Here is a 27,286-nt window from a genome sequence, read left to right on the forward strand (position 1 = left end):
CTCTCTTTCTCTCTCTCTCGGTCGCGACCGATCGTAAATCTACCCGTGCCTTTTAACCTCTGCCGAATCGATCGTGGCCCATAAATATCGGAAGTTCGACTGGAATTTCAGGGAAAGATAGATTTTCGCCGGGTGGCGGCGGTTCGGTGAATGGCCTCATTGGAACCTAGTGTTATTGTATCCATTACGCGGAAAAGGTGGTCCCGGGCGCCTCGAAAAACGGATCCCGGCGAATTCCTCCGAGTCTGCACCTCGCCGAATCTATTTGCCGAACGTTCCTAATGAATTACACGCCGTGCCACGCCGCTGGCTCGATGGGAAACGAAGACGCCGGGAACTCGGGATACCTCGTGTCTTGGGAAACGGCAAACCGCAGTATGCTTGGCTACGGCGTTACCGTTACACCCATGCCACCATCGTGTTTTATGTTTTTCACTCTCTGTCTGCGAAATTGTCTTCCCTTCCCGCCAGACCGATCGCTCGGGTTTCCTCGCTCCTGCAATTTTCTCGAGCTTCGCGTTTCCAGCGTATAATGCCTCCTTTATTCTTTCGATCGCTTTACAACTTCTTCGTATGTTAATTCATTTTACTTTACCCTTTCCCTTCCGCTTCTTCTTCCTTCGATTACTGGAAAATTATTGCTGCGAATTGTCGCAGTCGATTCTTCTCGAACGAATTCTCAGTCATCAAATTTTTATCATTTTGCTGTTTTTATTATTTTTTTTTTTTAATCATTTTCTACGAAAGTCTCTTTACATCGCCGTTGTCTGAATAATTTACCGCAGATTTTTATGCGACATAAAAATTGTCCGATTCGATCGCAAGACAGTGACAAGACAATCGCATACAGAAACTGCATAGACACAGCTTTCGCGAATTACTTTATCGAGTCGGAGCTGACACTTTCGATTCGGTCTACTCGCGCGTTTTCGTCAGAAAAATCATCGTTCGCCCGGGAAGAAAGGCGGGCTTTCGTCGTCTTCGAATTCTGTCGGGGAATCGCGAGTCGAAAACGCCTGGGTCGAATCGTTGCAGCCCTCAAAACGAGAATTCGAACCGCGTGTTATTTATGAAAATTGGCCGTCGGTATCCGCGGAATTCCCGTCCATGAATTGCCGGGGGTCGACGTAGCGCTTATGCGAAAGAAAATTATGGCCGGCATCGATCAGCCCGGCGGAACAATCGTTCGCGTTTTAAACGCGCATACTTCGAATGCTAAGGGCGCCCGTTCCGCGCCGCGCCGTTTCGAAACCGTGACTCGAGCCAGCTCTCCCGATCACGAACGGCCTAAATATCGTTTAGCGGAAGGTACGATCGTTCCCGGATCCTCTTTTTATTTCTTTCGCGAACGAACGTTCCGGAGCAATTTGTTTACCCGTACGTGTCGCGCGATATTCCTCGAAACGCCGAATGGCCCGGAAATGGGAGAGGATCGCGTAATACGCGAGACGCGTCCCACATTTCGAATGCATAATTTTCTATCAAACGAAGACGAATGTAACTTTGTGCAGAAACTATATAGCCTGGTAATGTTCGGTGTTCGCGTTCCGTGTTCCTTCTGCTGCTTCTTTTCGCGAATGCATACAATCCGCGGTCTAATCGCGAGTCACGAACGATTACAATGTTTAGTATGTTTTTTCTAATGTTTGTACAGTTCTGTGTTTCCACTCGTGTGTGTCATAAATATATACAATCCACAATCCAATCATAAGCGATGGAATTAATCGTTAAACGATCCAATAGATGTTTAGAGTATCTCGTGAAAGTATCTCCTCGAGATTAATTAAACCTCGCGCATTTCAAGCTGTATCGCTGTACGATCAAACCACAGTAATTGAGAGTAACAACTATGATATAAGTAAATAAATAACAACTATAAAAACGAGCCGCGAGGCTGGAATAATCGCACCTGCTCTTCCAAAATTGTCCACTTTTGTTTCCAAGCTGAGCGTCGATTACGGAGAATTTACTGTAATCCAAACGCCGTGTTTCGCTATCGCGATCCAAGGATCGCGAATCCAATTCTGTCGGCGAGATGAAAAGAAAAGAACCCAAGCATTCGGGAAACCTCTTTGAACCTCCTTCGACTTAACGAACATGGGAAGCAATTTGATTACTCGGCGAGCGTGTCGCGCGATGTTCTACGAAACGCGCGGCGAGCATCCCGGTAACGAAAGAGAAGCGCACCGCCTCCGGAGGCGCCGTCCCATGTTCGAAAGTGCATGATAAATAATTTTCAAAGTAACGCCGCGACACGTCTGCGGATACGTGGGCCGTCGGTGTAGCCTCTGCTCCCGTATTCGCGGAGAGGAGCCGCCACTTTTTTAAACTGAAACTTTCAGTCGAGCAGATGCTCGCCGAAAGTATTTCCTTCAATCTTGGGAAAACGCGGGGGCGGCGTCACACGGGTTTTCGACCATGCCAGCCGGAAAACGCGATCCCGCTTCCGGAGGCATTTCTCGGAATGAGATCCGGCGAGAGAGCTTCCGTTGATTATGCGCCTCGGAGCTTTTCTTGATTGTTCCTCTCGGCGCGGCAACTGTTAAAGAAGCAACAACAAGTTCTCGCTAGCTTCGAATCAGACCTTGTCACTTCATTGTTCGATGATAGACGCTCCATTTTTTGTTCTTCAGCCAGCGACGTTACTTTACGATTTCGAGTTCCACCGAGTTCAAATCTTGTTTCGTTTCTCTAGCTTACGAGAATCTGTCGAAATGTTCAAATATTTCGTTCGAGTCTGCGGAAAAACCGATGCAAATATGTCGATAAAAATTGCTAAATAAGATCTTTCCATCTATCTAAAAATTAGTCTATCGGCGATCGAAGCGAAAGTTCGACCAATTCGTTGCGTCTAAAAGCGAGCTAGAGAAGAACTCGATTAAAAGGCCAGCTGCGGGATAAAAAGGCCACGAGGAGAGATCTTAATAAGAGGACTCCGCAGTTTGTTTCTACGAGCTCGTCGCCCGAGGCAGCCGAGGCTGTGGCAACAAATGGAAGCTCGCCTTGAAATCGCACAAAAGAGTATAGCTTTGATCGAGCGGAGGAACGATCGAACGTCTCGTCGACAGGAGCGTCGCGACGCTCGGTTTCCAGGCGAACGGCACCGGTCAAAGTTCGCCGGTCCTTTGTTCGCGGTGGGTCACGAGTGGCCGACGGAGCCTGTTCTATCTACCGAACGTTGGAAAAACGGGAGACGGCCCCAGGGGCCGCCGACAAGGTGGACGTATGAGAAACGACTTCGGGGCTGTGGTCGCGATACAAACCAGAAGCATGCCCCGGGGGCAAGAACCGAAGAGGAGCCGGGATAAAATATCGAGCCGGGTGCCGGTGCCGAGCCGAGCCCGAGCCGCGCCGCGTCGCGTCTACACCGTTTACCCGACTTCATTCTAATCCAATTACTCGGATCGAACGTTTTGTCCCGCTGTGCTCGGCCAAGGGACTCGTCTTTCAAACGAAAGAGACCCCCGAGGGCCAGCGGGGACCGGCGGGAACCGGCGGGGGCGGCGAGCAGATAGCCCGAAACGACGTTCATAAGTTACGCGACGAAAATGTACCGTGTCAAGTAGTTATAAGCAATTTCTTTGCGCGAAACCGCTGGGACAAAAGCGGACGTTCCTCGAGGCGGGTCGAGGCGGAAGAGGGCCGAAGGGAGACCGAAGAGTGGCCGGAGGGACAGGAAGATGTACAGATCGCGACAAAAATGGAGCACGTACGTTTTAACGTCTTGTATTCGCTACGCGACGTGCGCGGTAATGCAAGAAACTGGACGTCAGTTTTTCCGCAATGATAGTGGATATAGATGGGCTTTGTGGGTCATTTCTGGATGGTCTCGTACACCTGTCCGCCGAGTTTCATCGAGTTAGAAGTATCTTCTTGCGGTAAATTTCGCGATATAGGGAATGTAGTCGACAAACGATCGCGAGACCTTTTGATCTTACAATGGACCATCCAGACGGCTATTTTTTACGATGGACGTCAACATCGTGGTCATTGGTTCTTCTCTGTCGCGACAACAACTGCCGCTGTTTATGCCCCGAGCTGGAATACAAACGTGCAGCGTGCTCCACAGATCGAAGTAATCGTTCGAAAAGGTTAAATTAAGCGACGACTGTTACGGGGAAAGGGTAACGTTCGAAGGTGCGCTACCCTTTTGCCGCAGACTGTATGCGTCACGATTCGGTAACCGCGGTAACCCGGCTCGGTCCTGGGGAAGCTCGCCGGAGATGAACAGCGAGGGTGATAACAGACGTGACGGTCGTTTAAATATTCAATGAAGATTCTCCCGCGATTGCTTTAGCGTCGTTAGAGCCCGCCAACCTGCCAGCATTCGTTTCACTCGCTTTCTATTTTCCTCTCGCTCTCCGGTGGTCCACGAAACCTTACGATCGGTCCGCGGATTTTACGAGGAAAACCAGCTGCTGCGAAAGCGGTGTAAAATTGACAGAGCATCCGAATAAATTGTATCCCGTAATTTTGATAAAACGGTAAACATTAATCGCATTCGATCATCGGTGCATTCGATGTTACAAGAGTTTCTGACAGATCCCCCTAATAGTGACGGATTTGTTTCGTAAAAATAGCAAAGCTCGATTCGAAGCTTCGGTATTTTTATTACGAGCCACGCTTGCGTCGAGAAGATTCAACGATTTCCTATCGAAGAGCCTATTGTTTCAACAATTGCAAAACAGAGAATGTGCAATCGGTGATTTTTATCGGCACAGTAGGTTCGAACCAACCAAACAGAAAACGACTTTACGAGCTCGAAGTTACAATCGCGTCGTAACAGAGAGATTCCGCAAAAACTAAGCGTCCCGTGACTTCTGAACGGGATTGTACGTATTTTCCTCCGGGGACCGCGAAAAAGTCGAACCTCCCAGTTTCTCTCTCGATTACCGAGGAGAATGTCGCCGCGGAGTCCGCTTCAAGTTCTCCGGGAAAATTTCGGATGCCTTCCACGGCCGATTGTCCTCCCGCGAGGCGACGAGACGCGACGGTCCTCCGTTCTTTTCCGTTCCGCAACTTCGCCGCATTATCCGCGGAACTTCCTGTCCATTCTCGCGAAGAAAACACAACGAAGCCGCGGCCGGCCGACGTCGGAGCCCGGTCTCGGACGCCGGGGTTAGGCGGAAAAGCCTCGGTGAAAAACTCCAACGAGAGAAGTCCGCTGTCTCTGGGGCGCGCGATGCTCCGAAAGGGGGGGAGGGGTAAAAAAGTGAAAAAGCCCGGGGAGAAAAAGCGACGTATCGCGAGGGGTTACACTCGAGAGGAGAGCAAAATTCCGAGTGCGAATTAAGAGCTTTGCGGAGTATTATTTCGTCGGGCTTGAACGAGACTCCTTCGGTCCGAAGAGTTCTCCTTAAATTACCGGCTCGCGGAACCACCATGGGAACGTTTTTCATACCGACGCGCGGTGTGTTTGTAATTGATCCCTTCCGAGCACTTTGCACCTACTTCTTCCCCGTTCGTTCCCGACTGCCACAATCATCTTCGTTTCTATGGAATCGGATCAGATTTTTCTCTCGCGGCTCTAGTGCCTGCCGTCCGCGGTACACCCGCATTTCATCCGGAGAAAAGTTTCCGGCTCGTAGCGTAGTTTACGAATGCTGCAGAGGAGTCTTCGAAATTCTACTCTCCATTCCTTGGTTTTTACGTCATCGTCGTTCCCCGTTGGAATTTCAGTAGACTCGTATTTCTCTGTTTTTTCCGTTCCCCGCCGGTGAGACATTTTAGGCGAACCGCCGCGCGGTCTCCGATTAAATTACGTCTTCGCGATCGCGAATGGCGCCATGTTTTAATCAATTTGTCATCGGTACGACGGAAACCGTACAGAAACGCTACGAAACGTTTGATCCCCATTTGCCTGCCCCGTAATTTAATGTTCTTCCCCGAAGCGCGAACCTGCGAATAAAATACTCGCAGGTTCCACCGAATTAAAGCGGGAAACAAAAATGGACGAATCGCGAGCACACAAAGGCCCTTTTGTGCAGTCGTTTCCCGAAAGCGTGCGCGAATTAATAACAGTTTCGCTTTATCGCGGGGCTGATGAGACTGCGAGTACACCGAATGAATTCCTTTCTGGCTCTAAACTCGGCGAACGAGTTTACAAAAATTTACAATGTCGCGGCAACCCCCATGCGACGCGGCGAGAGGCCGTGCGGTATTAATAGAAATTTTAATCCGAGTCTTTTTAGCGAAAGAGGCGAGGACCGGCCCGGAGGCGGGCTGCGAGGACCTTGAGCTCCGCTCGGTTGTATTCAAACCACAGATCCGTAAACCAGAGAGCGGCCCTCTCTCTTATCCGGCGAAAAAACCGATCCGTCGGGCCGCGCCGAGCCGAGCCGAGCCGCGCCGCGCCGGCACAGGGCCGTGTTAAATTCACTCTGCATGAATTCCCCGGAATATACGCGCGTCCGACCCCAAGAAGAATCAGCTCTTTTTCCACTCGGCCTCATCTGCGCGCCGAGACGTTTTATATACGATCCACCACTTTTCTTTTATATCTCATTCGACGGGCCGCGCCATTTCTCACCCGCGGCGCGGCGCGAAGCTTCGGTCCTGTAATAAACAGCTCTCGCAAGTACTCAATAAAAATTCCGCGCGGTCTCCCAGGAAATAGAAAAGACCTGCTGGGACACTCTTACCTGGGTGTCCTCCTCCTCCTCCTCCTCCCACGCCCATCCGCCATTTCCGCTTTCCATTCGGCGACACGGCATCGATTTCCGTGTATCCAGCGACACCGCGAAGCCCAAATTCCCTTGGACCCGCAACATTTGCCGATTCTTTTCGGCGAGAATCATTCTTCTGGCTCGCGAAACTCTACGCGAATCGATGCTTCCGGACCGCGATACAATATTTTTATCGTTACGCGGGACGGTAACCGTATTGCTCGAGAAAGTGCTGGTAATTCTTTAAGATTCGTCGAAAGGATCGCGATACTTTTTCGATGTATCTTTTTATTTTTACGCTCGTGCCGTGATTATAAGTTATCTTGCTATGCAAAGAGCACGTGGAAACGTACAAAATCGTTTGCATAATTTAGCAAGAGAACGTGCTTGAGTTAGAAAGATGTAGAAAGATGTTCGACACTAATTTTTCAACCGGGCATCGTTCGCGTTGAAAGTAGTCTCGGCCAATGAAATTTCTCCCGAAATAGGAAAGATAGTATCAGAGAAGAGATGTCAAGTATCAGGACGTAAACAATAATGTAACTTTATATATGTTTATTACAATGTACTAGTCAAAATAGAAATATTTGTTTCTATGGACATGGATTTTTTTTTGCGGCCCACCTAAAGTTAAGCATTGTTTATTTGGCCCAAGTTAGCTTTCGAGTTTGACACCCATGCTGTACGATATCGAACAAGTCTCGGCCTGGTCGCGGTGGAAGCTTTTTTAAAAACCACGAAGAAACGGCGAGGGGCTGGTGAAGAGTGCGAACGAGTCCCGCGGATGGAAATAAAGCCGAACGACCAAGCGGAATGGAGAACTGTATTCGCGAGAGAGGATGCTCGAATCGAGGAACGCCAGATGCCGCGAAAGCCACCCCTCCCAGACGATTCCGAAAAATTTACACCTTTGTTCTCATCCTATCGCGGCGTCTACCGTCCTGGAACGACGCACAGCGGGGACATTTGGCTATCTTCGCAACAAAATCGTAGAACTTTCGGTAGAAACAGCAGAGCGCAATGAAGCTCTTTCTTAAAATAGAGCTGAAATGTTGCAGAAGCAAAGGAAAATAGGGTCGAAGAACGAAGAACGCGAATTTAATCTTGAAGAGATTTAACAATGTCGGTCATCGCGAAGAGGTTCCAATTTATCGATTATAATGTGAAGATTATTTTCCCTTATTTTCCAAAAACGGGTTTCATCGTTTCGTCTCGATTCTACCGAGAAGTCGTACGATTTCGTCGATAAAAAAATTTCGGGACCGTCCAGCACGAAGATAATCGCACACAGAGATCGATCCCGATGAAAAGCTGCAACTTTGCTCCGTGGATAAGGGAGCAACGGTGGCCGAATGACCGCGAGAAAGAAACAGCTTTCTTTTGTTGCGCGAGCCGGATCGAACGGCCGCCGAGGAGTTTGCTTCCTGGGTTAAACCGTTATTATACGTGAGGTAAATAGAAATTGGTTTAGCACCGAAATTTCCATCGGTTTCTTTCGATCGTGACCGGCATCGACGAGCTTCGGCCGCAGATTCTCGCCGTCCGTAGACAGAAACCGACCTCCGACCGGTCGTTCGTGACCGCTTAAACGCGAGCCGATTATTCATCGACTATACAGGACGACGAATCGCGGAAGATCCCGTTCTCTGACAATCGAAACAAAAAAATGACTATATTCTCCGCTCGAATCGCCGCGATCCATTCTCATCGCGAGTAAGCGCGTTCGTACGCCTCTTCGTCCGCGTAATAAAAATCGCTGAAAGTCTGAATAAACGTTATCAGTTTTTAAAGGAAAGGGTCAACTATGCCGGACGAGACGACGCGATTTCCAAAGAGTATCGTTCGACGGTATCGACGACAGATTTCGCCAAAATTTCGTCGATTCGTTTCAGTTCTCTAAGCAGCCATTTTCACGGAGTCCCCACGCGAAAGCGAGAGTTCCCTGGAATGGAATCGCATTCTACTCGCAGAGGGTTTCGCAGGAATAGAAGCTCATTTGGCAGCTCGTAGCTAACCCGGTATCGCTTAGCAGACTGGTCCGGTGGCTCCGGAAGGGAAGACCTCGTGCCCGACTCGCCGACAACACGGGCATGAATTTCCGCGAATAGGACATTTAGCGTATCCGCGGCCGACTGCAGTTTCTGGCTAGACGTCGGTCTCCAAACAACGAGGGTACCCGGAAGTCGCGGCAAATTCAAGAAAACATAACTCGGGAAGAGCAATTAGACCGGCGACCGGTTGCCGGAAACGCCTTCCGCGCGCTCTCTGCGCGATCGAAGCTTCCTCGTCTTCCTTCCTCGAAGACTCGGGCTCTCTTCCTCTTCGAGGAAGCATCGCGCTTCTCCCTGGCTGTATTTTTCCAAGAGGTACACGAACCCCCGGCTATCGATACGCCAGCGAAAAACTCCTGACGGACCGGAGCCATCCTCTCGAATCGATCCTCGCGGCTAATTGCCCGGTCGACGTAATAGTATTTGTCGAGGGACCGTAATTGTCTTATTCGATGATTCCTTGAAAGCTTTCCGTGTAATGAGTTGTTAGCGTTGGAAATTTGGAGCTCGTTTCATCGCCGCGTTGTTTGTTGTCGTTGCGACGGGCTCGCGGTAAGGAAATGCCAGAGGGAAAATGATAATGGTGTTTGGAGAGGAAGGCGATCGATCGGTTCCGCGATCCTTTCGATCGCTCTCGAAGCGATGATATCGAGAAATTAGCGATTTCGATATTGTTTGCTGTCGAACTCGCTGCGAAGACTCGTGACATTCGCGGAAGAAGGATACAGTGATGTCTCTCTAATTGACGCTGAAATTGTGCAGAAAATTGAACAATTTGGGAAGAGGAGACACGATTATTCGAGCCTTGCAGCCCGTTTTTACAATTGTTGAGAATCGATAACTATAAAAACTATAACCGCAAGGCTCGAATTATCGTATCTTCTCTTCCCAAATTGTCCATTTTTTTTTTGTGCACAATCTAAGCGTCGATTAGGGAGACATTACCGTAGTTGGACGTTGTATTAGGTCTACCGGAAAGTTCTGTCCGTTTTTGAATTGAAATATAACACAATTTTCATACATTTAATAATATTTATCGTAGAATATACTTTCCATCGTCACTTATGACTTCTTGCCAGCGCGATGGCAACTTGTAAATGCCATTTTTAAAAATGATTTATTTTTAGAGGCGAAGAACTCAACTAGTTGCTTGGTTGACATCAGCTTCGGTTTTGAATTTTTGTTCCTGTAAAAAGTATTGCAAAGAGAGAAACAAGTGACAATCGGAGGGTGCTAGGTCTGGGGAGTATGGTGGATGCGACAGAATTTGCCAGCCTAGCTCTGCGATTTTCTGACGAGTCACCGAAGCAGCATGTGGTTTGGCATTATCATCGGTAGCCATGTTTTCACGATCGCGTCTCACTTAATAATGACACGAGACATCTTTGTTTCAGTTTATTTAGGAGCGTACATGTGTGTAAATGCAATGATAAAGAGAGATAGTCGTATATGTCTCAAATCAACATGTGCATATGGATTGAAACTTGAAGTGACACTATTGGACAGAACGGTCATCTCGAGAAACGGAGGCAAACAATGGGAAAAAGAAGCGAAACAGTGGGTAGAGAAATTATGGCGAAAAAAATAAATACGAATACGTACACGCGTTAAATAAAAATAGCGTGTTCCTCGAACCGATGGCAACGCGGAAATCAATTCGAAATGTGCAGGAAAAATTGTGACAGCCGAAGGAATGGGATCGCTGAAATTGCGAAAGCAGAGGAATAAGATAACAACAGCGTTAACAAAGGGAGGAATGGTCGCTTTGCGCGACGAGTGCTGGAAGCTAATCGTCGCGTCGTTAAGGTTAAAGAATCGGTGTCGGGGAATCTCTTAATTGCCGCGGCGACATCGGGCAAGTACAAAAGAAGAAAAGTCGCAGCACTTGGTCATCTCCGGAGACCGTTGACTCGATGAGATGCCACTTTTCCCATTGAAGGTGCTCGCAAATTAAGCGCCGGACTCGGCGGGAACGCCGATCGAGTTCGAGGGCGAGAATTAGAGGGCCGATCGATTATTTATTTCCGTGATTAATTGCCTGCTAGAGGTTCGCCGGAATCGAGGTCGGGCTTATAATAAACGGAACAAAAGAGAACACGTGAACGGAAGCATGATTTATTATGTCCTAGACCCCGAAGAACAATAGGATAATATCGTCCTCCGTGAAAAAAAGGAAAGAAACCGCGGAAGAAAGAGAAAAGATCGTGCACGTTAATACTGTGGGATCCGAGTTGAATAGGAATATCTGTGTCTCGCATAAATTAACCGTATAAAAGCGAAACAAATTGTGTAACATAAAATAACGCGAATATATTAATTAATATCGAAACGTGTCGATCGACGTGACGTTCCTGCACGACTCGCTAGAAACGACAGCATCGCGAACTTTTCTTGTTAAAAAATTCTCTCTCTTCTTCTTCGATCGCTACCGCAATACATAGAAAGAGAAGAAAGGAGAGAGAGAGAGGGTGAGAACAGTTCGTTAATAGGAATCGTTCGAGCGTGGAAACATTAATTGCGACGTCACGGTTCCTCGGATTAGCAGCCGGAAATGAACGGGCCGGATGTCTCGTCGACGACTTAGCTCGCTTCTTAAGCATCGCCCCACCCCGTTCTTTGCCATAATTTCATGAAGTTTCCGGCGCTAAGCGAGTATTAGCCCGCCACGTGAAAATCCTTTAAAACAGTATTACCATATCCTCTCGGACCCGATCTTCGTTCCGAGAATCTATAGACCGGCTCATCAACGCCGCCAAACTTTCGAACGGCGCTCATTAATAACCGGCGGATTCCAGCCTTGCCGGGAAATATTCCGGAATCGATCCCCGGTTTTAACGCGGACAACGCGTCCTGCGAAATTGTTTACCGGGAAACGTAAATTTCGTTAGAAGCTGTATCATCGAATTACAATTTCCTCGTTCCACGGACATTAAATTATAAGTTCCAGCTTTCAGAGGTGATTCCGCGGAAAACGGGTTCACTTGGAAAGTTTCTTTCGTCTTCCGAGAGCCGGTAAATTGTTAAGTACCCGGCCTTAATAGGATTTCATCTGGTTCCACTATATTTGTAATTCCGAGCGAGGAGCCTTCGTCGTTTTAACTTCCTCTTTGCCTACAATAGTTTAGACGCGAACAAGGTTAGCGATATAAATATATAATTTGCTTTTTAGTCGACGATACGAATCCAGAACGATTCCCTCGTATCGTCGGTTAAATTCGGCTTCCGTCTATTAACCTCTTGCGCTGGAACAGCCTGTCATACTCGCGACGAAGATTTCGTCCATAATCCATCAAGTAGGAACGTTATTCGCGACTTCCGGATCGAAATAAAATATGATTCTTCCATTATGAAAATGTAAGAACGAAATGATCTCGTTCCATTAAGGAAATAATTATTATCTATAGCACGCGAGCGGTTTAACGACTCGAACAAGCTGTAATTCTTCCCGAACGCGCTGCCATTTTGCGTCTCGAATAGTCAGTTTTGTCGCAAAGCCCCGCAGTCTAAATATTGGTGTACCTAATTGCGAGCGCCGCAGGTGCATAAAACCGACAGTTTAGTTAGCAGGCGCAATCAAAGAGGAGAAGTTGCTGAAATTCGCAATTAAGGAGGCGATTTAGAGTTTCTAATCGGACTTAACGCTGTTAAAGAGTACGCAGCTATCGGGAAACGGGAATCGTATTCAGCCGCGACGCTGTGCTCGGGGCATTTGCATACTAAACAGACGTTAATCCAGACTAACGGAAGGAAAAGCTAGTTGGAAGTTACATCGAGTGTTTCGCCGCATTATATGTACGTAACCGACGCAACGGAAGCGCGGGCCGCCGGCAGGAGAATTCCGTGGTAAGAGCGAAAGGAAAATATCGATCCCGGGCACGCGGCGGCTGTCCGTTTAAAACGCAAGAACTTACAAGCGATACACCTGTACACCGAGGGCTTGCCTTCCCTTTTATTTCCATTTCGTCGTCCCGCTTCCACGTTGTTATCTCCGCCTTCTATCCGCCGTGCGCGCTCCAAGAGCCCGGGCAATTTAAAATTCCCGCTTTGATTTGAACGAGAATTCGGAGCGAACGCGATCCAACGACAACCGTAATTCGTTTCTCGTGTATTTACGAAAGCCATGAATTCTGCCGCGACGCGGCATACGGCGAACGAAACGGGGTTTCCTTAACTCAATAACGCTCTTAACGCATTCATGGCCGTGGACGCATTGTCGCGTCTTTTCAAAGCTTTTCCGCGGCTCGACTCGAAGGATTCGGAGAAAGAAGTATCAAGAATTCCCGCGGCTCTGTGCTCGGATTTCATCCAATCGACGCGAGTTTCCGCGGGTATTTTCCGTCCCTTCGAGTACGAACGCGTTGGCATTCGTTGTTTATTCGGGATAAATGTGCAGTAGATATATGTGTTGGGTTGGCAACTAGGTAATTGCCGATTTCAGTTACAGATGTCTCTCACTCCCATTGTAATGATATCCGTAAATGTTATATTATAAAATTATTATTATTATTTATTATGTTATTTTTTATTATCCGTGAATGTTAGCAACTGGGCAAATTGAATGCAGCGGTCAAGGAAAAGCGACCAGAATTGGTCGATCGTAAAGGTGTCATTTTCCAGCAGGACAATACTAGGCCGCACGCGTCTTTGTCCACTCGGCAAAAATTGATGGATATTGGTTGGGAATCGATGTTACACCCACCATATAGCCCTGATCTCGCGCCATCGGATTACCACTTATTTCGATCCCTGGACAACCCCCTTCGTGGTAAAACTTTTAACGACGACGACGCTGTAAAATCTCACTTAACTCAGTTTTTGACCGAAAAGGATCAGACTTTCTACGAGCGTGGAATTTTCAAGTTGTCGGAGAGATGGCAAAAGGTCGTCGAACAAAATGGAAAATACATTACAGATTAAACTTCGTTCCAAGTAAAAAAAATTTTTTATTTCATTGAACAAATCGGCAATTACTTAGTTGACAACCCATTATATAGGTACACGCGTATTATAGAGCGAGACGGATAGATGGATGAATAGAGCTGGTCGACTAGAAACCCCGAAACTTTCTACAAAGTAGTCGCCACAGTGAAAACCCATTACTTCCCCTTTCGCACTCAGTCTTCCGAATCATCTCTCATTATACCCGAACGACGCCATTGGGGAACTTTCCCGTAGGAGGAGCACGGGGGTCGAAAGTGTCGAAGCTTTCCACGGAGCGTCGGTAACTCGATTAAGGGGTTGTTCCAGCGCGACGTTTCGGAGCCACAAATTTTTCATTACATTTCACGGATACACGGATTCGAGGACGCGCTCTTAAAATTACAATTCCGATTGTTTCACAGTTTAGAAGCCTGCCTCGTTGCGTAAACTGGACCAAAGCATTAAGTACTTAAGCCACTCTCTGCTCGGTGAAATGAGTCGTTAAAAAAGGTGAATGAAGCTGATAGGAAAAAAAGTTGCCTCGTTACCGGTTTTACGTTTCTTACATTGTTCAGCATTACTTGGTCAAAAAAGAGCGCATCGAATACAAGCACCGTTTTTTACAACGTCGGATATTGTTTATGATTATCCTCGCAAAAAAAGTAGTTGGAAAATACATTTTGCTACTCGCTTTTACCACGTTTTTACAGATTCCATTCGGATCGCTTCATTGATGTAATTAACGGGACAATAAATAAGAACCGAGGTTCGAATTAATGTAAATCGTTCGTATAAATGAAAATGGTGAGCGAAACTCGCCGTTGGAGTCGATGGAAAGAATAGCGGGGCGAGAGTCGGTGATTTCGCCTGGACGCATCGATCGTTCGTCTTGCTGGAAGGGTCGAAGATCTCGAAGATCGTTCGACGAGGACTCGTTTGGCCGCGAAACGGCGAGTATTACCCAAGTTCTCGACAGCCGGCCGCATCTGACCGACAAGTTCCAGAGAATCGGTCCGCGGAATGACCGGCCGGCCTTCGGAGACCAGCTGGCAGCTTGTTCCCGAAAGTTCCACGGCTAAATAGGCGGCCGAGCATCGACAGTTTCGCGAAGGGCCGGCGAGAAGTTGCCCGATAACGCCTCTCTTAGACAGAAGAGGCGTCGAGAAGTTTTCGCCGCCTGCGAGGAACAGGATCCCGGCGTCTTGCCTCGCCTTGCCTCGCCTCGCCTCGCCTCGCCTCGCCGCGCCGGATGGACGACCGCCGCGGCGGCTGACGCTCCGACCGAGAGTCCTGCTCTCGTCTCTTTTCGCTCCGTCGTCGGCGTAAAAAGACAAAAGCCGCTTTCGCCTCTCTTTGTTTTATATATCGCCGGACCATCTGCCGGCGAGCCAACTTCGGAACAAAGGACGCACTGGCCGCGCCGACAACAACTTTCGACTGGACTTCTGCCCGACAGATGAGACCAGCTTGTTGTTGACTCAATCTCTGCAGCTTCGGGTCGTCAAAGTAGTTGGATCGTGTAGAAGTGTTCGCGCGCGATTCGGCCGAAACCGAGATTCGAAACTGCGTGGCATTCGCAATGCGTGCGCAAGAAATACTTTCGTTGTGTTGCAGATAAAAGCGACGGTGCGTTTAAACGCAACGATAAGTCGGTACATGTAACTTCGAAGTTGCTATAAAAATTGACAAGGCGCGAGTTGGCGACGTTAACGGATAACGAAGGTCATTCGCATGATGCGTTATCCAACATCTCGGGGCTGAACGATGCAGCAGAAGTCGGTCTAACGAACCCAGCCAGCGATAAACGAAAGAACCGTGTCCCACGTTGAAGGAGCGGCCGCGTCTCAAAGCGGAGGAACGAGGTCGATTTATCATCCTGTCGGAGAATAGGACCCTCTACGCGTTGTTACGCCACCTTAACCTCCGGATACGCGAGGGTGGATTCCTTCAACGGGGGAAAAAATGTAACTGCCCTCTGACTTATGGAGGAAGGAATCGTCCGCGTGCCATGAAAGGCGGAATCAACGTCACGTGCCTAACTTTCTCTCTCTCTCTCTCTCTCTCTCTTTCTCTCTCCCTCTCTCTCTTTCCGCCACTTCGCATTCGTTAAACACCTCTTTGCGCGTTCTCTCGTGGCAGCCTCTCCTCGAGATCAAAAGAATTGCAGGCTCTATTTGAGGAAAAGATTTCGGAGTGCGACGCTCGGCTGTTTATTTATTTATTCACAGAAATGAGACTTCTTGTAGAAGACACGATCTTTCTAGCAATTTCAAAGCTTAATTGGTACCGATGATTTTACAAGAATTACTAATATGATCGTGATCGGAGTCACGATAGGCCCCGAATGAAATATGCGAAAAGATGCGTTGATCTAATTCTGGATAGACGATCTATCGAATGTTATTTTAAGCTGTTCTTGTAAATTAATAAAAGCGTGGCAAATTAAACTTTCGCTGGAAACTAAACTTTAAATTAGGGTCGCGAGTTGCCACAGCGTATCAGTCAAGAATTGTGTAATGTAAATCTCGCGTGTTAATTAGAGAGGAGAGGAGAGAAGCACGAGAGAACGGAGACGAGCGAAAAGAAGACGAAGCATGAGAAAATAAGAAAATAATTGAGAAGAAGAATTTGGAAGACCGAGGGAAGAACGAGGAAAGTTATGCGCGCACGTTCTATACATAGTTACGACGCGTTTTCTGCCGGAAGGAGCCAAATGAAGTCTATGCACATTGCTCTTTATAGTCGTGTAGTCATATTACACGAAGTAATATTCAGCGGAGCCGCGGGAGCTCTTTGTGCCATTATTTAACTTTATTCCATCGGCATTTCAGCATTCTCGAGATCAAGAGCCGGTTGGAACTAAATATTCTGTACTCTGTGCTTGTATCGCGTACTTTTATCGTGCTCTCGTTCTCTCAGAAGGAACAATAACCGTGTCAGCGCAGAAATATTTCCAAAATCTTCTGCGAAGATGCCCCTATGTTTTTGTTTACTTTCATTCCCAGATTACGATAACAAGAGAATCAAGTTTTGTTTCGATTCGAAAGAGACGAATAAGATTTTTATTTGCTAGATTATGCAAAGGATTAATTCGTAGCAATATTTTGAGATTCTGTCTAAGAAAGAGTCGAGTGGAACTCGGTTAAATCTTCTCCGAGGGTTTCGAAGAAAAAGGGTATGAAAAGATGACTCGAGCACAGGAAGGACGGAGCTTTGCGTCTGCTCTTAAGGATCTAGGTGTCCCGATCCTATATAATGATAAAAGTTTCAGCCACGCGGCTCTCCTTTGGTCGCCGGTTACCAGAAATTCTGTATCGCAAAGCTGACAGCTGCGGAACAGCTTGAACCGTCTCGGTGTTGAAGATGGGTCGGGTCGGGTCGGGTTGTCTCGCGAGGCAACGCAAAGTCGGAGCCGACTTACCAAAAGCGGAATAGCAGAGGCGCAACGGAATTATCGCAACCGTGATAAATTGCACGAATAATTGAAGGAAAGCCTGCTTTAAGGAAAAATACTTTCGAGACTCCGGGGCTTTGATGAACAAGCCGGTTTCAAAGCGAATGCTCGGCGTTTAGCGCGTCACTCGCACGTGTCTGCAACGCTGTGGAATTCTTTTGGACCTCCTGGTTCCTTTCATTCGGCTCCTATTATCAACAAACGGCTTTCAACCGATCTCCGTCGAGCTCCTCGGCTCCTTTTGTCCCGTTTCGATCGAGCCAGGCGATTAAGGAACGCGAATACAAATAGTTAATAGATCCGGGAGCCAGCTACGAGGAAATTAGAATTTCGATAAAACGTTTGTTTATACTCGAAACCACTTTAACCAACGAATAATAACAAGACGTTTCTTCTCGTACCGTCGAGGTATGTAATTCCGAAACTATTAAAATTACTGCGAAGCGTTTCAAATACAAATTCGCTGGCTTCAAAGTTGCGCGCAGATCCGTGCCTGTTCGAAACTCTGCTCTTCGCTGGCGAAGAGATCGTTAATCGGAATTATGTAACCTCGTATCGCAAGCAAGGTTCCTTCCATTTTTTAAAAAGAACAATAACCTCGGGTTCTGTGTTCGCTTTTCTGCGCGGAAACTGACGTTCCCCGCGTTGTCGCGTCAACGGATCGTATCCGTTGAACGACTCGTCCGGAAGATGGTACGAGGGAATCCGGGATAACTGTCCCAGTCGACGAAACGAGAACTGCTTCACCGAAAGGGTAGAGCGTTGTTCGCTAATTTCGCGATAATGGCCGGCGTAGTTAGCGATAAATTCGTCCCCCGGCTAATTTCCCTCGAACGCAAGGACACCGGAATAGCGTTCGACGACCGGCGACGTAGAAAATAACCATCGTTCCGCTATTCCTCGCGATGTCTGTTACAGGGTAGGGTGGCGAAGGGGTGGAGACGAATTCTCCGTGTGAACGAACGGGAAATGAGAACGATGACCGGGAAGCATCGAGGTAAATGGGAATCTTGAAAGGAATAGCGCCGGATTCGGTCCGTGACGGTGCTGATTTAACAAAGCATCTCCTGTTTAATGGACGCGATGCGCCCCCGGGAAGAAGGAATGCTCTCGGAATGCGAACGATAACTCTGTTTCCGCAGACCGAGGGTCGTCGCGGAATGAATTGTTCGCGTGACGCTGTCATTAGCGGATTGTTTCTCGGCGGACGCGATCCAGAGACGCGTCGCTCTCGGAAATGTTCTTAAACAGAATTTTTAGCAGCCTCTTGGAATCGCGGTGGTCTCGTCCACCGAATTCGATTCTTCTAAACGTTTGCATCGATTACTATGAAGGATACACGGTTAAACAAAAGAGAACATATTTCCTTACCCCGTTGCACTGTAACAACGAGTCGGTCTCGCGACGAAAATCTCTTGCATAAGTAATAATTAAGGAGGACTCTTTCGATGGAATAAAAAAAGATGGTTCTCCACAATTCGAGATTGATAAACTATTGGGTTGGCAACGAAGTAATTGCCGATTTGTTCAATGAAATAAAAAATTCTTTTTTACTTGGAACGAAATTTAATCTGTAATGTATTTTCCATTTTGTTCGACGTCCTTTTGCCATCTCTCTGACAACTTGAAAATTCCACGCTCGTAAAAAGTCTGATCCTTTCCGGCCAAAAACTGAGTTAAGTGAGATTTTACAGCGTCATCGTCATTAAAAGTTTTACCACGAAGGGAGTTGTTCAGGGATCGAAATAAGTGGTAATCCAATGTCGCGAGATCAGGGCTATATGGTGGGTGTAACATCGATTCCCAAGCAATATCCATCAATTTTTGTCGAGTGGACAAAGACGCGTGCGTCCTAGTATTGTCCTGCTGGAAAATGACATCTTTACGATCGACCAATTCTGGTCGCTTTTCCTTGACCGCTGCATTCAATTTGACCAGTTGCTAACATTCACGGATAATAAAAAATAACATAATAATAATAATAATAATAATAATTTTATAATATAACATTTACGGATATCATAAAAATGGGAGTGAGAGACATCTATAACTGAAATCGGCAATTACTTAGTTGCCAACCCAATAGTTTGCAGAACATGTCTTCCCACGTTTTGCAGCTGATTTAGCATGCACTGTTTACGTAGTTCGCGCGCACCGCTATGGTGCTCCAGGAAGAAAATGGAAGCCGAGCAGTCGGCGGCTGTTTTGTTCCAGCGAAATGACAAGTGACAACGGTGAAATCGAATTTTATATTAGCAGCCGTATCGTGGAGTCCTGACGGCAGGCATCAAGGACGATATTTCACGTCGCGGCGGCATGCCAGCTAGCTTCTCTCCCTCCACTTCTCTCTCTCTCTCTCTCTCTCTCTCTCTCTATTTTTCTAGATAGGAGCTATCGGAAATCTCTTATCCGAGCGAAATACAGGTTTCTGGACTCGATTTCCGCGAAACTACGCCCGATCCCGATGCATCTGTCGTTACCTTTATGTCCCTAAATATACCGTTTCAGCCCGGAACGAAAAACCAAACGGGGGCATTAGCATTTCTCTGGAAGTTCGTCGAGCCCTCCGGTTCCCTCGGATCCGGAATTCCCAGCAAACAGACGGCTCGGGGAACTATCTCTGTCTGTGCCGCGACTTTCGATCCGATCGAACGACGCCGGCAATAAATGTCACGGATCACGCGCGAGATCGCTGCGAACCAGCCAGACACCGCTCTCGCGTCTTCAAAGAGGAAGAAACTCTCTTTCTCTCTTCTATTCTGTCTCGAGAGAAAGGATCCGTCCGATTTCTGTTCGACTTCCCACGAGGAAACTATGTATATCGGCGTAACGAATGGGGTATTGGCTGGTCCGCGAAAGGATTCGCCGTTCTTATCGCGCGCCACTTTCTTCCGAGGAAGAATCGTTATAAGCCCTGTTAAATCCCGGATTATCGAGTCCAGGGGGAGCCGTCGACACGAATTTCTTTCCAACCGATTTCCATAGAAACGTCTCTCAATTTCGAGCTCTGGTATTTGCGGCGACATTTCATTCGATCCGGATCATTCGCTAATTTATCGCTCGAAATAGCGGCGCGTATATTACCGCTGCTCAACGGTAAGACATTTTTACGGTTTTCAAGCTGCTCGCAACGCTTCGCACCCTTCGACTACCTAGAATTCTAATACTTTATACAGTTTTAGGGCGACGACGATTTTAGTACGCGAACTGTGCAAACTTTTGGTACCGTGTAAATTACAAAAATTGCGTTGCGACGAGATACGATTTTTAACTCACCGAAACCTCTCGTCGGAACGTTTCCAGAGCGTCGTCCTCGAGATGAACCGTCTCGGAATGATGGTGGACCTGTCGCACGTCGCCGTGCCCACGATGCTCGTCGCCATGAGGACATCGAGAGCGCCGGTGATCTTCAGCCACAGCAGCGCCCATGCTCTCTGCAATTCCTCGCGAAATGTGCCTGACCACGCGCTGCGACATTTGGTGAGTTACCAGCGCCGATTTTCCTCCAATTTACCACCCCGTATTCAAGAAGAAACCTGCAACTAAAAGAACACCGAGTCCGTAGAACCAGCAAAAATGATCCATTTCGCATTTTTTTTAAAGTCTCTTCAATAGGTATTAAAGTTTTCTAAAATCTCTTTAATAGGTCTTTATTAGTCTCTTTAATAATTTGATTAAAGTCTCTTCGATTTCCTAGTTCGTTACAATAAAAACAACAAGATGTCTAAATAAACTCAGCGTTGGAGCTGGATGAAATTTAGTTCTCGGCACGCGTAGCGTCAAACTATCGCGCTTTATTCGCGCGGTTACGAGCAGCCGAGTCGCTTTTAACGCGCTTTCATCCTCCGCATCGAGAAATGCGAACGCTAACTTTTCTATCAGCGTTTCTCTCTGTAATCAAGCGGGTCTTTAAAAGATACGAGCCGCGCTAGCCGGTCTCTATCTCGCAGATTTGTTATCCCGTAAACCGACGGACCCGTTGCAACAGTTGCCGAGACGTTGCTGCACATTCGAGTCGTTCTCTGTTTCAGGCGCAGACCGATGGTATAGTTATGGTATCCTTCTACCCTCATTTTATCAGCTGCGGCGAGAAATCGACGTTGGAGGACGTGGCCGGTAAGAGCTCTCGCGAAACTCGTTTCGCGATATGTCACGACCGTATACCGTTTCGCTCGAAATAACTCAGTAATTTCTACCAGAAGCTTCTTCGGACACACTCCGCGAAAGCGTTTCGACATGACACGCGGGAAAGAGAGACAGGCTCCGTGCCAGACGGGAGATTATTAAATCGTAGTCGTCCCCGCGGTTCTTTTCCATCGAATCTCGATGGGTCCGGCAGAATCTTAAGCGCCCGATGCTCTCGCCGGGGCTGCGTTTCAACGACACGGACGATTCGGAATCGCGTCGTCGACGTCTTCGTTGGCGTCCGACGAAATTTTTAACGTTCGCCGACTTTGCGCCGATCGGAACCGATTATCGGTCAGACGTTTTATCATCGGCGAACAGCGTTAAATTATTTTCTCTTCTAACGAATTTCACGTTTACACAGCTTCCGCGGGAATTTTTCAAGAGCTTTCGAGCCGAACTTCTTGCGAGGCAATTATGGAGATACCAGGAAAAAGAATACACGCCTCCGTGGCTTGTCGAAATACTTTCGCGAACGACTGTAACGGGTTATCGATTGTTTTATGACGTAGTTCAGTAGTTTCGAGTAAATGGAGTGGCGAAATCGATAAAGGAAAATAATGGAAAAATTCTTGCGCGTGTTTACCGCGAGCCAAAGTTGCGGAACCTCTAGTCTCTTGCGCGATAAAACGCGGATACGCGAGATTAGTCTCGCAACCGTTACGAGAAAAATATGAAACCGTAGAAAAATTGCAGAACGGTGCGCGTCGGCGATAATTCGTCGACTCGCCGGCCCGATAGGTTCGATTACAGTCGCAAACCTCTGCTCTCTAATTAATGTGAAACCTGGTCTTAATAATTATGGCCAGTAGCGCGCCCACGGTTCGATTTCGTTCTTCGTAACTTCATTATTATACTCCGTGAACAAACTTAATTAATTGCGTCGGCACGAAGTTCCGAACGAGTCCGAGTTAAAGGCAAAGAGGGAAACTCTCTTTCTCCATGGAAACACGAATTGAAAATATCCCAAATATTTTGACGTTTCATCGGGGGAAGTTGTAGAACTTTCAAACGTTATTGGATGTTTCTTAAATTAATTTAGCCATCCTTTTTTTCGAATTCACCGCGAACGAACTGCTCTTTATTTATTCCGTTAGAAAAAGACGAATCGAATTTTCGGACTTCGAATCGTTCGTATTTTCAACTCCGCGCGCTTTCGAATGAGACCGAGGGAAGAGGAAATCCACTTTTCACGCTCGAAACAATCGGCAAAAATCCCTTTCGCGGACGTAATCCTCTTTGCAAACGCGAGACGGCAAACCGGGAGCGTTGCAATCAACGTCAAATGGTATCCATGTTTACGCGGCCACTTTTTCTCATCCAGCCCGATGAAATCTGCCGGAAGTCGCGGCGCGGCGCGGCGTCCGATAAAGAAACACACCCGGTAGAGCAGTCCGGCCTTATGTTTCCGAGCACACAGAGACGGGAATCGGTCCGGTTCGGCGCGATAAAGTTCCTCGGCTAATTCTTCCCCTTTTCTGGGCCAATCGAGGCTCCCCTTCGGCCTCCGACCCACGCGTATCGTAGCTTTGACCGCGCCGCTATCGCCGTCCCATATTCCAGGATAAAAGCTAATTGAAGGGGACGCCGGAATCGCGTCTAAATTGTTCTTTTTTTCCTCCCCCCGCCGCCGTTCCCCGTTAATATGGTTTCCTACGGCTAAGCTGCGGATTTCGTTCGGCCGGTATCTGGAGACCGAACGTCCCCCCGGACGTCCCCGCCCCGGAATAGGGATGCGACACCGCAGAGAAGATCCCCCGGATAACCGGCAATTTTCTTATACAGCGAGCTTGTTCTCGCCGGGACGTTCGTTCGGCTCCTACGAATGTCGTGTAAAGAGCAATCGCGAGCGAATGAACCCGCGGGAGACTAATGGCTCCGCAGACTCCGGGGGCGAGAACAGGCCGATACCTCGCGCCGAAGCAAATCGATGCCCCTCGCAAATATATCGCCCTCCGTCCCGACACCTATTCGCTCTCTCGCCCCGGAACAATCTCGGGAAAATTAGAAACGCGTTAGCCACGATTTCCCTTCGTCGCCGCACTTTCTCCAACGATACACCGCCGAGCGAAATCTTTCGCGCCCCTCGAGTCATCGTCTATACAGCTTTGCCATCGTTTATATCGCTTTAGCCGTCATTTATGTCGCTTCGGTCATCGTCTATACCGCTTTGGTCGTCGTTTATGTCGCTTCAGTCATCGTTTATACCACTTTCCGAGCATTCTTCTTGCGTCTAAGCGCCAATCCCGCGCGATTCTCTTGTCGGTGGATCGTGCATCTTTACGCGAATTCGGTCGAACGACGTGAAAGCAATTTTAACTGAAATTAACCACTAAGATTACGCGTCCTGTCACACGTTTCTCTTTGAAACTCGTCGGTATCATTCGTACTCGTTGCAACGCGCGTAGACCACGGCTGGCAAAGACATTACCGTAATCCAAAGGATGCGATAGTTTCGTTTGAACCGAGCCTCGCTCGAAGATCGCGACGAGAAAAGTAGTTTAATTGTGCCGGGATATGCGCGGCGGTTCGAGAGACCAAGAACTTCGCGTTCTTGGAATCTAGCTGAAAATGGGTAATTTCATGCTGGCTCACGTTCTAGCGACCGCTCGCTATATTTCGGAAGCGCGGCCCTCGAAACAGGTCTCGATAATATTGCGACCAGCTTGATTACCATCTCTGGTTATGATCCATCGATACGTACGTACGCAAACGTATTTCGCCAATGGGGAACGACAATTTATTTCGATGGCCGTTTAATCCCATAACGTGGCGCCGCGCCGCGCCGAGCTCGAGTGCATCCTCGCGCCGCGGAAATTGATCCGCGACAGCGTAATAGTGTCAATGAGTACGTCATCGATCGGTCGTTCAATCGCTGGATTAGGATGGCGACGCTCTCGGAACGTAGTTTTCTTTCGCCGGCTCGAAATGAAATTCGAGGCAAAAGCGAATTTATACGGCAGTCTGTTCCGAAGCCGCAATTCTCGGCGGAAAGAGACAGCGAAACGGAGAAAAAAGAAGGAGAACGAGAGACGGCGAAGCAGGAAGAGCGAGAGAGAGAGAGAGAGAAAGAAAAAAGTGGTATTCTCATCGAATGCGAGCGTGGAGGGAGCAGCGGCAACGGGCAATTGCACTTTCATATCCGCGCGGCCTTTGTGATTCATGAGACGGGAACCCAGGTAACTTTAGAATTTCAACGTGAACGCGAAACTTAGCATTTCTCTTTGCCCACCCTCTTCTTCCCCCCTTCTTTCTCTATCTGTTCCCGCGATACACTTTCCCCGCTGCTCGCGTTTTCCGTCCGAGTTTCGTCGGAGCGTGCGCCAACCGGGCCGGAAAACTGCTCCGATCGCTGAAACGATTCCACGATCTTCCACGACCGACGCTAATTATACTCGGCGGGCCCGGAAGCACGTCGAACTTCTCTTCGCGGATTTCTTTCGGGATTGTTCGATCGCACCTTCCGATGCTACGCGAACTTTCCTTTTTGCGAAGCCGAAGCGGCACTGTCTCGGACGTGCTATGATCGACTCGCACCACTGAACTCGTGGAAATATACGAAAGAACGACGTCTTAGCAGAGGGAATCGAATTCCCCTTATTCCCCTCGGCGCGTGTTCGGCGACTAAATAATTTTATTCGACGAATTTTTAATGGAAGCATCCACCATTTGTGCAACTTTCATGTATAAACAAACCTTTCGCAATACATCCGTTGTTCGAACGAAATGATTACTTAAACAGTTTCCGTATAGATGATTTACCAAGAACATACCCTCGTTAACGAAAGAACTTTTTGTAATAAAAGTAATCACCATTCCTAAATGTCCGCTCGAGTCTCATAAATTCCGAGTTGCATAAAAATTTACGATCCCGATCGAACTGGAAATACTGCCAGCAAAACTTATTATCCAATCGGATCCCCTTTAATCTGTTGAATGGATTCGATCGCATTCGAGATTGACCGCGTTTCGCCGAAGAAAAACGCACGATGAAAAGATTAATTTACCGGCGGGCAACGAGCGTTACAAATAATACAGGATTTATCGCGGTGTAACAAATTATTCAGGGACGAGCATCGTCGAAGTTGGAATAAATAATCCGGCGCGCGGCAGGAGCGTGTCCGAGCGTAGCCGGCGCGCTCCGCGATGCAACGTTTCGATCGGGATTCGAAAATTCCCTCGGCGAAACGCCGCGCCGTATCCCTGGGGTTTGTTTGCGCGGTGATTTTCGCACCCCCGCAAAGTGAAATACCGAACCGGGGATTACCAGTTTCGCGCGATCCCGTGTTAACCTTCGCGTCTGCCCCGGCGCCGGGAATACCAAATGCGACGAGGCAAATATCGTCGCTCGTCGGCGACAAAAAAAAAAGAAAAAAGGAGAACGAAAGCTTGAAGCGTTGGAACATCTCTTCCAGGTGTTGCGAATTTCATTCGCGGACGATCCGATGTAAATCCGGCCCCTTCGCGTATTCCTTCGAGCAACGTCGATCCGTCCCGGCCCAGCACCGGGTTCCCATGAACTCCAATGATCGGCCGCGCGCCCAATCTTTTCCGAGACCGCTCCTCCTCGACGTTCGTCTCTCCGAGACAGTGTTTCTCGAGATACCCGGCGATAAAAAAGAAGAAGTTAAATCCCGAAGAGGGTCGTCGAAATAAGTAATAAGGCGACGAAAGGGACGGACGGCGAGGCCCGATTAAATCGTAACGTCTGGCTCAAACTTTTAGCCCGTCGTTTATTCCGTCGTCGCCGGTCGATGTTTTATTCGACGGTATAACGAGCCCGGCCGAATTTAGTCGGGACCCGCGGAAGAATGGATCTTCCGACCTGCTTTTCGGCCGCGAATAGAACGACGAGAGCGTGCCCCGTAAATGATATGGATTGGCTTATTGTTGCGCAACCCTGTGGCGGCGAGAAGTGTTTCGGGACGATTGGAACCGTCGAGAGGAGCTAAAACGAGAATTAACGGGTTAATCCGCTGTTCCGTATATGGGTCACGATTTCAAGATAACGTCGATCGCGCGTTATCCGGGCGAACGGGGCGCCGGGGACGGCGCGGATTCCGAACATTCGACTTCTCGGTGCGGACACGTTTCTCGACGGCGGATCGTCGACAAGATTTTTGAATCTCGAATAACGGGAACGAAGAAGATTCGTGTCTTTCTCTTTGGTATTCTCGAAGCGTTCGGACGTTCTCTTAAATTTTATTTATAGAGAATACGCGCCGCGACGAAGACGAAAGGCCGAAGCGACTAAAATCGTGCTCGCTTCCGAAGCGATTTAATATTTAAAAAAGCGACGACCTCTGCCGACATTGAAACTATATCATCCCTCGAGCGGAACCGAAATTATCACGTCCAGTTTCAACTCTCCGGTTCGCGGGTCCGATTACGGCGCGCCGGGCAAAAATGTGCCCGCTTTAATACGCATACGCTTTCACGAGCAAACGCGCACGAAGCGGCGCGACGCGGCGTTCCGTTGCCCGCATTTTCCAAGGGCCAAATGGGAGACCGCAGAACCGAGTAACAATCCATTTCCGCGCTTTAAATCGCGTGGCGCGCAGAGGAAGCGGCGACGAAAATTATGCTTGCGAGCAGGAAGCTCCGCGTTAAACCGAATCGCGATAATCGTTCGAGCAGTTGTCGCGCGAATGCGTCGAATCGTCCTGTTCCATCGACGATATTACGCTGATCGATCCTCTCTCTCTCTCTCTCCCTCGTTGTCTCTCTTTCTCGCTGGTCATCCGCCGCGCAACAACAATTAGCAGCCAGTTAATAATAAAGCGATTCGACCGTGACCGCGACTCCCGAGGTCCCGGCACCGAATCGTGCGGTTTCAGTGATGCGTTCGTGCGGCGCGGCGCGGCGCGGAGCGTCGATAACGCCGCGTTTACCTCTCGCGTGTTACTGACGTTTGCACTTAACGCGCGGAAGACGCGCGATCCTCTTGTTTGCGGAACGTCGGTTGCACGCCGAAGACGCGTCGCGTCTCGTCGTCGTCCGATTCGATGGAT

General features: G+C 48.3%; 1 protein-coding gene across 2 annotated transcripts in view; it reads left to right on the forward strand.

Moving 5' to 3' along the window:
• LOC117218953 (dipeptidase 1) overlaps window positions 1–27,286 on the forward strand; it is a 124,221-nt gene that overhangs the window by 72,264 nt on the left and 24,671 nt on the right. For both annotated transcript variants that reach the window (XM_033467719.2, XM_033467718.2), the window contains exons 7-8: window positions 20,394–20,570; window positions 21,122–21,206. In XM_033467719.2, the coding sequence (XP_033323610.1) occupies window positions 20,394–20,570; window positions 21,122–21,206 (262 nt within the window). The remainder of the gene's footprint in view (window positions 1–20,393; window positions 20,571–21,121; window positions 21,207–27,286) is intronic.

The sequence above is a fragment of the Megalopta genalis genome, chromosome 3 (assembly GCF_051020955.1).
Source record: "Megalopta genalis isolate 19385.01 chromosome 3, iyMegGena1_principal, whole genome shotgun sequence".
NCBI lineage: Eukaryota > Metazoa > Arthropoda > Insecta > Hymenoptera > Halictidae > Megalopta > Megalopta genalis.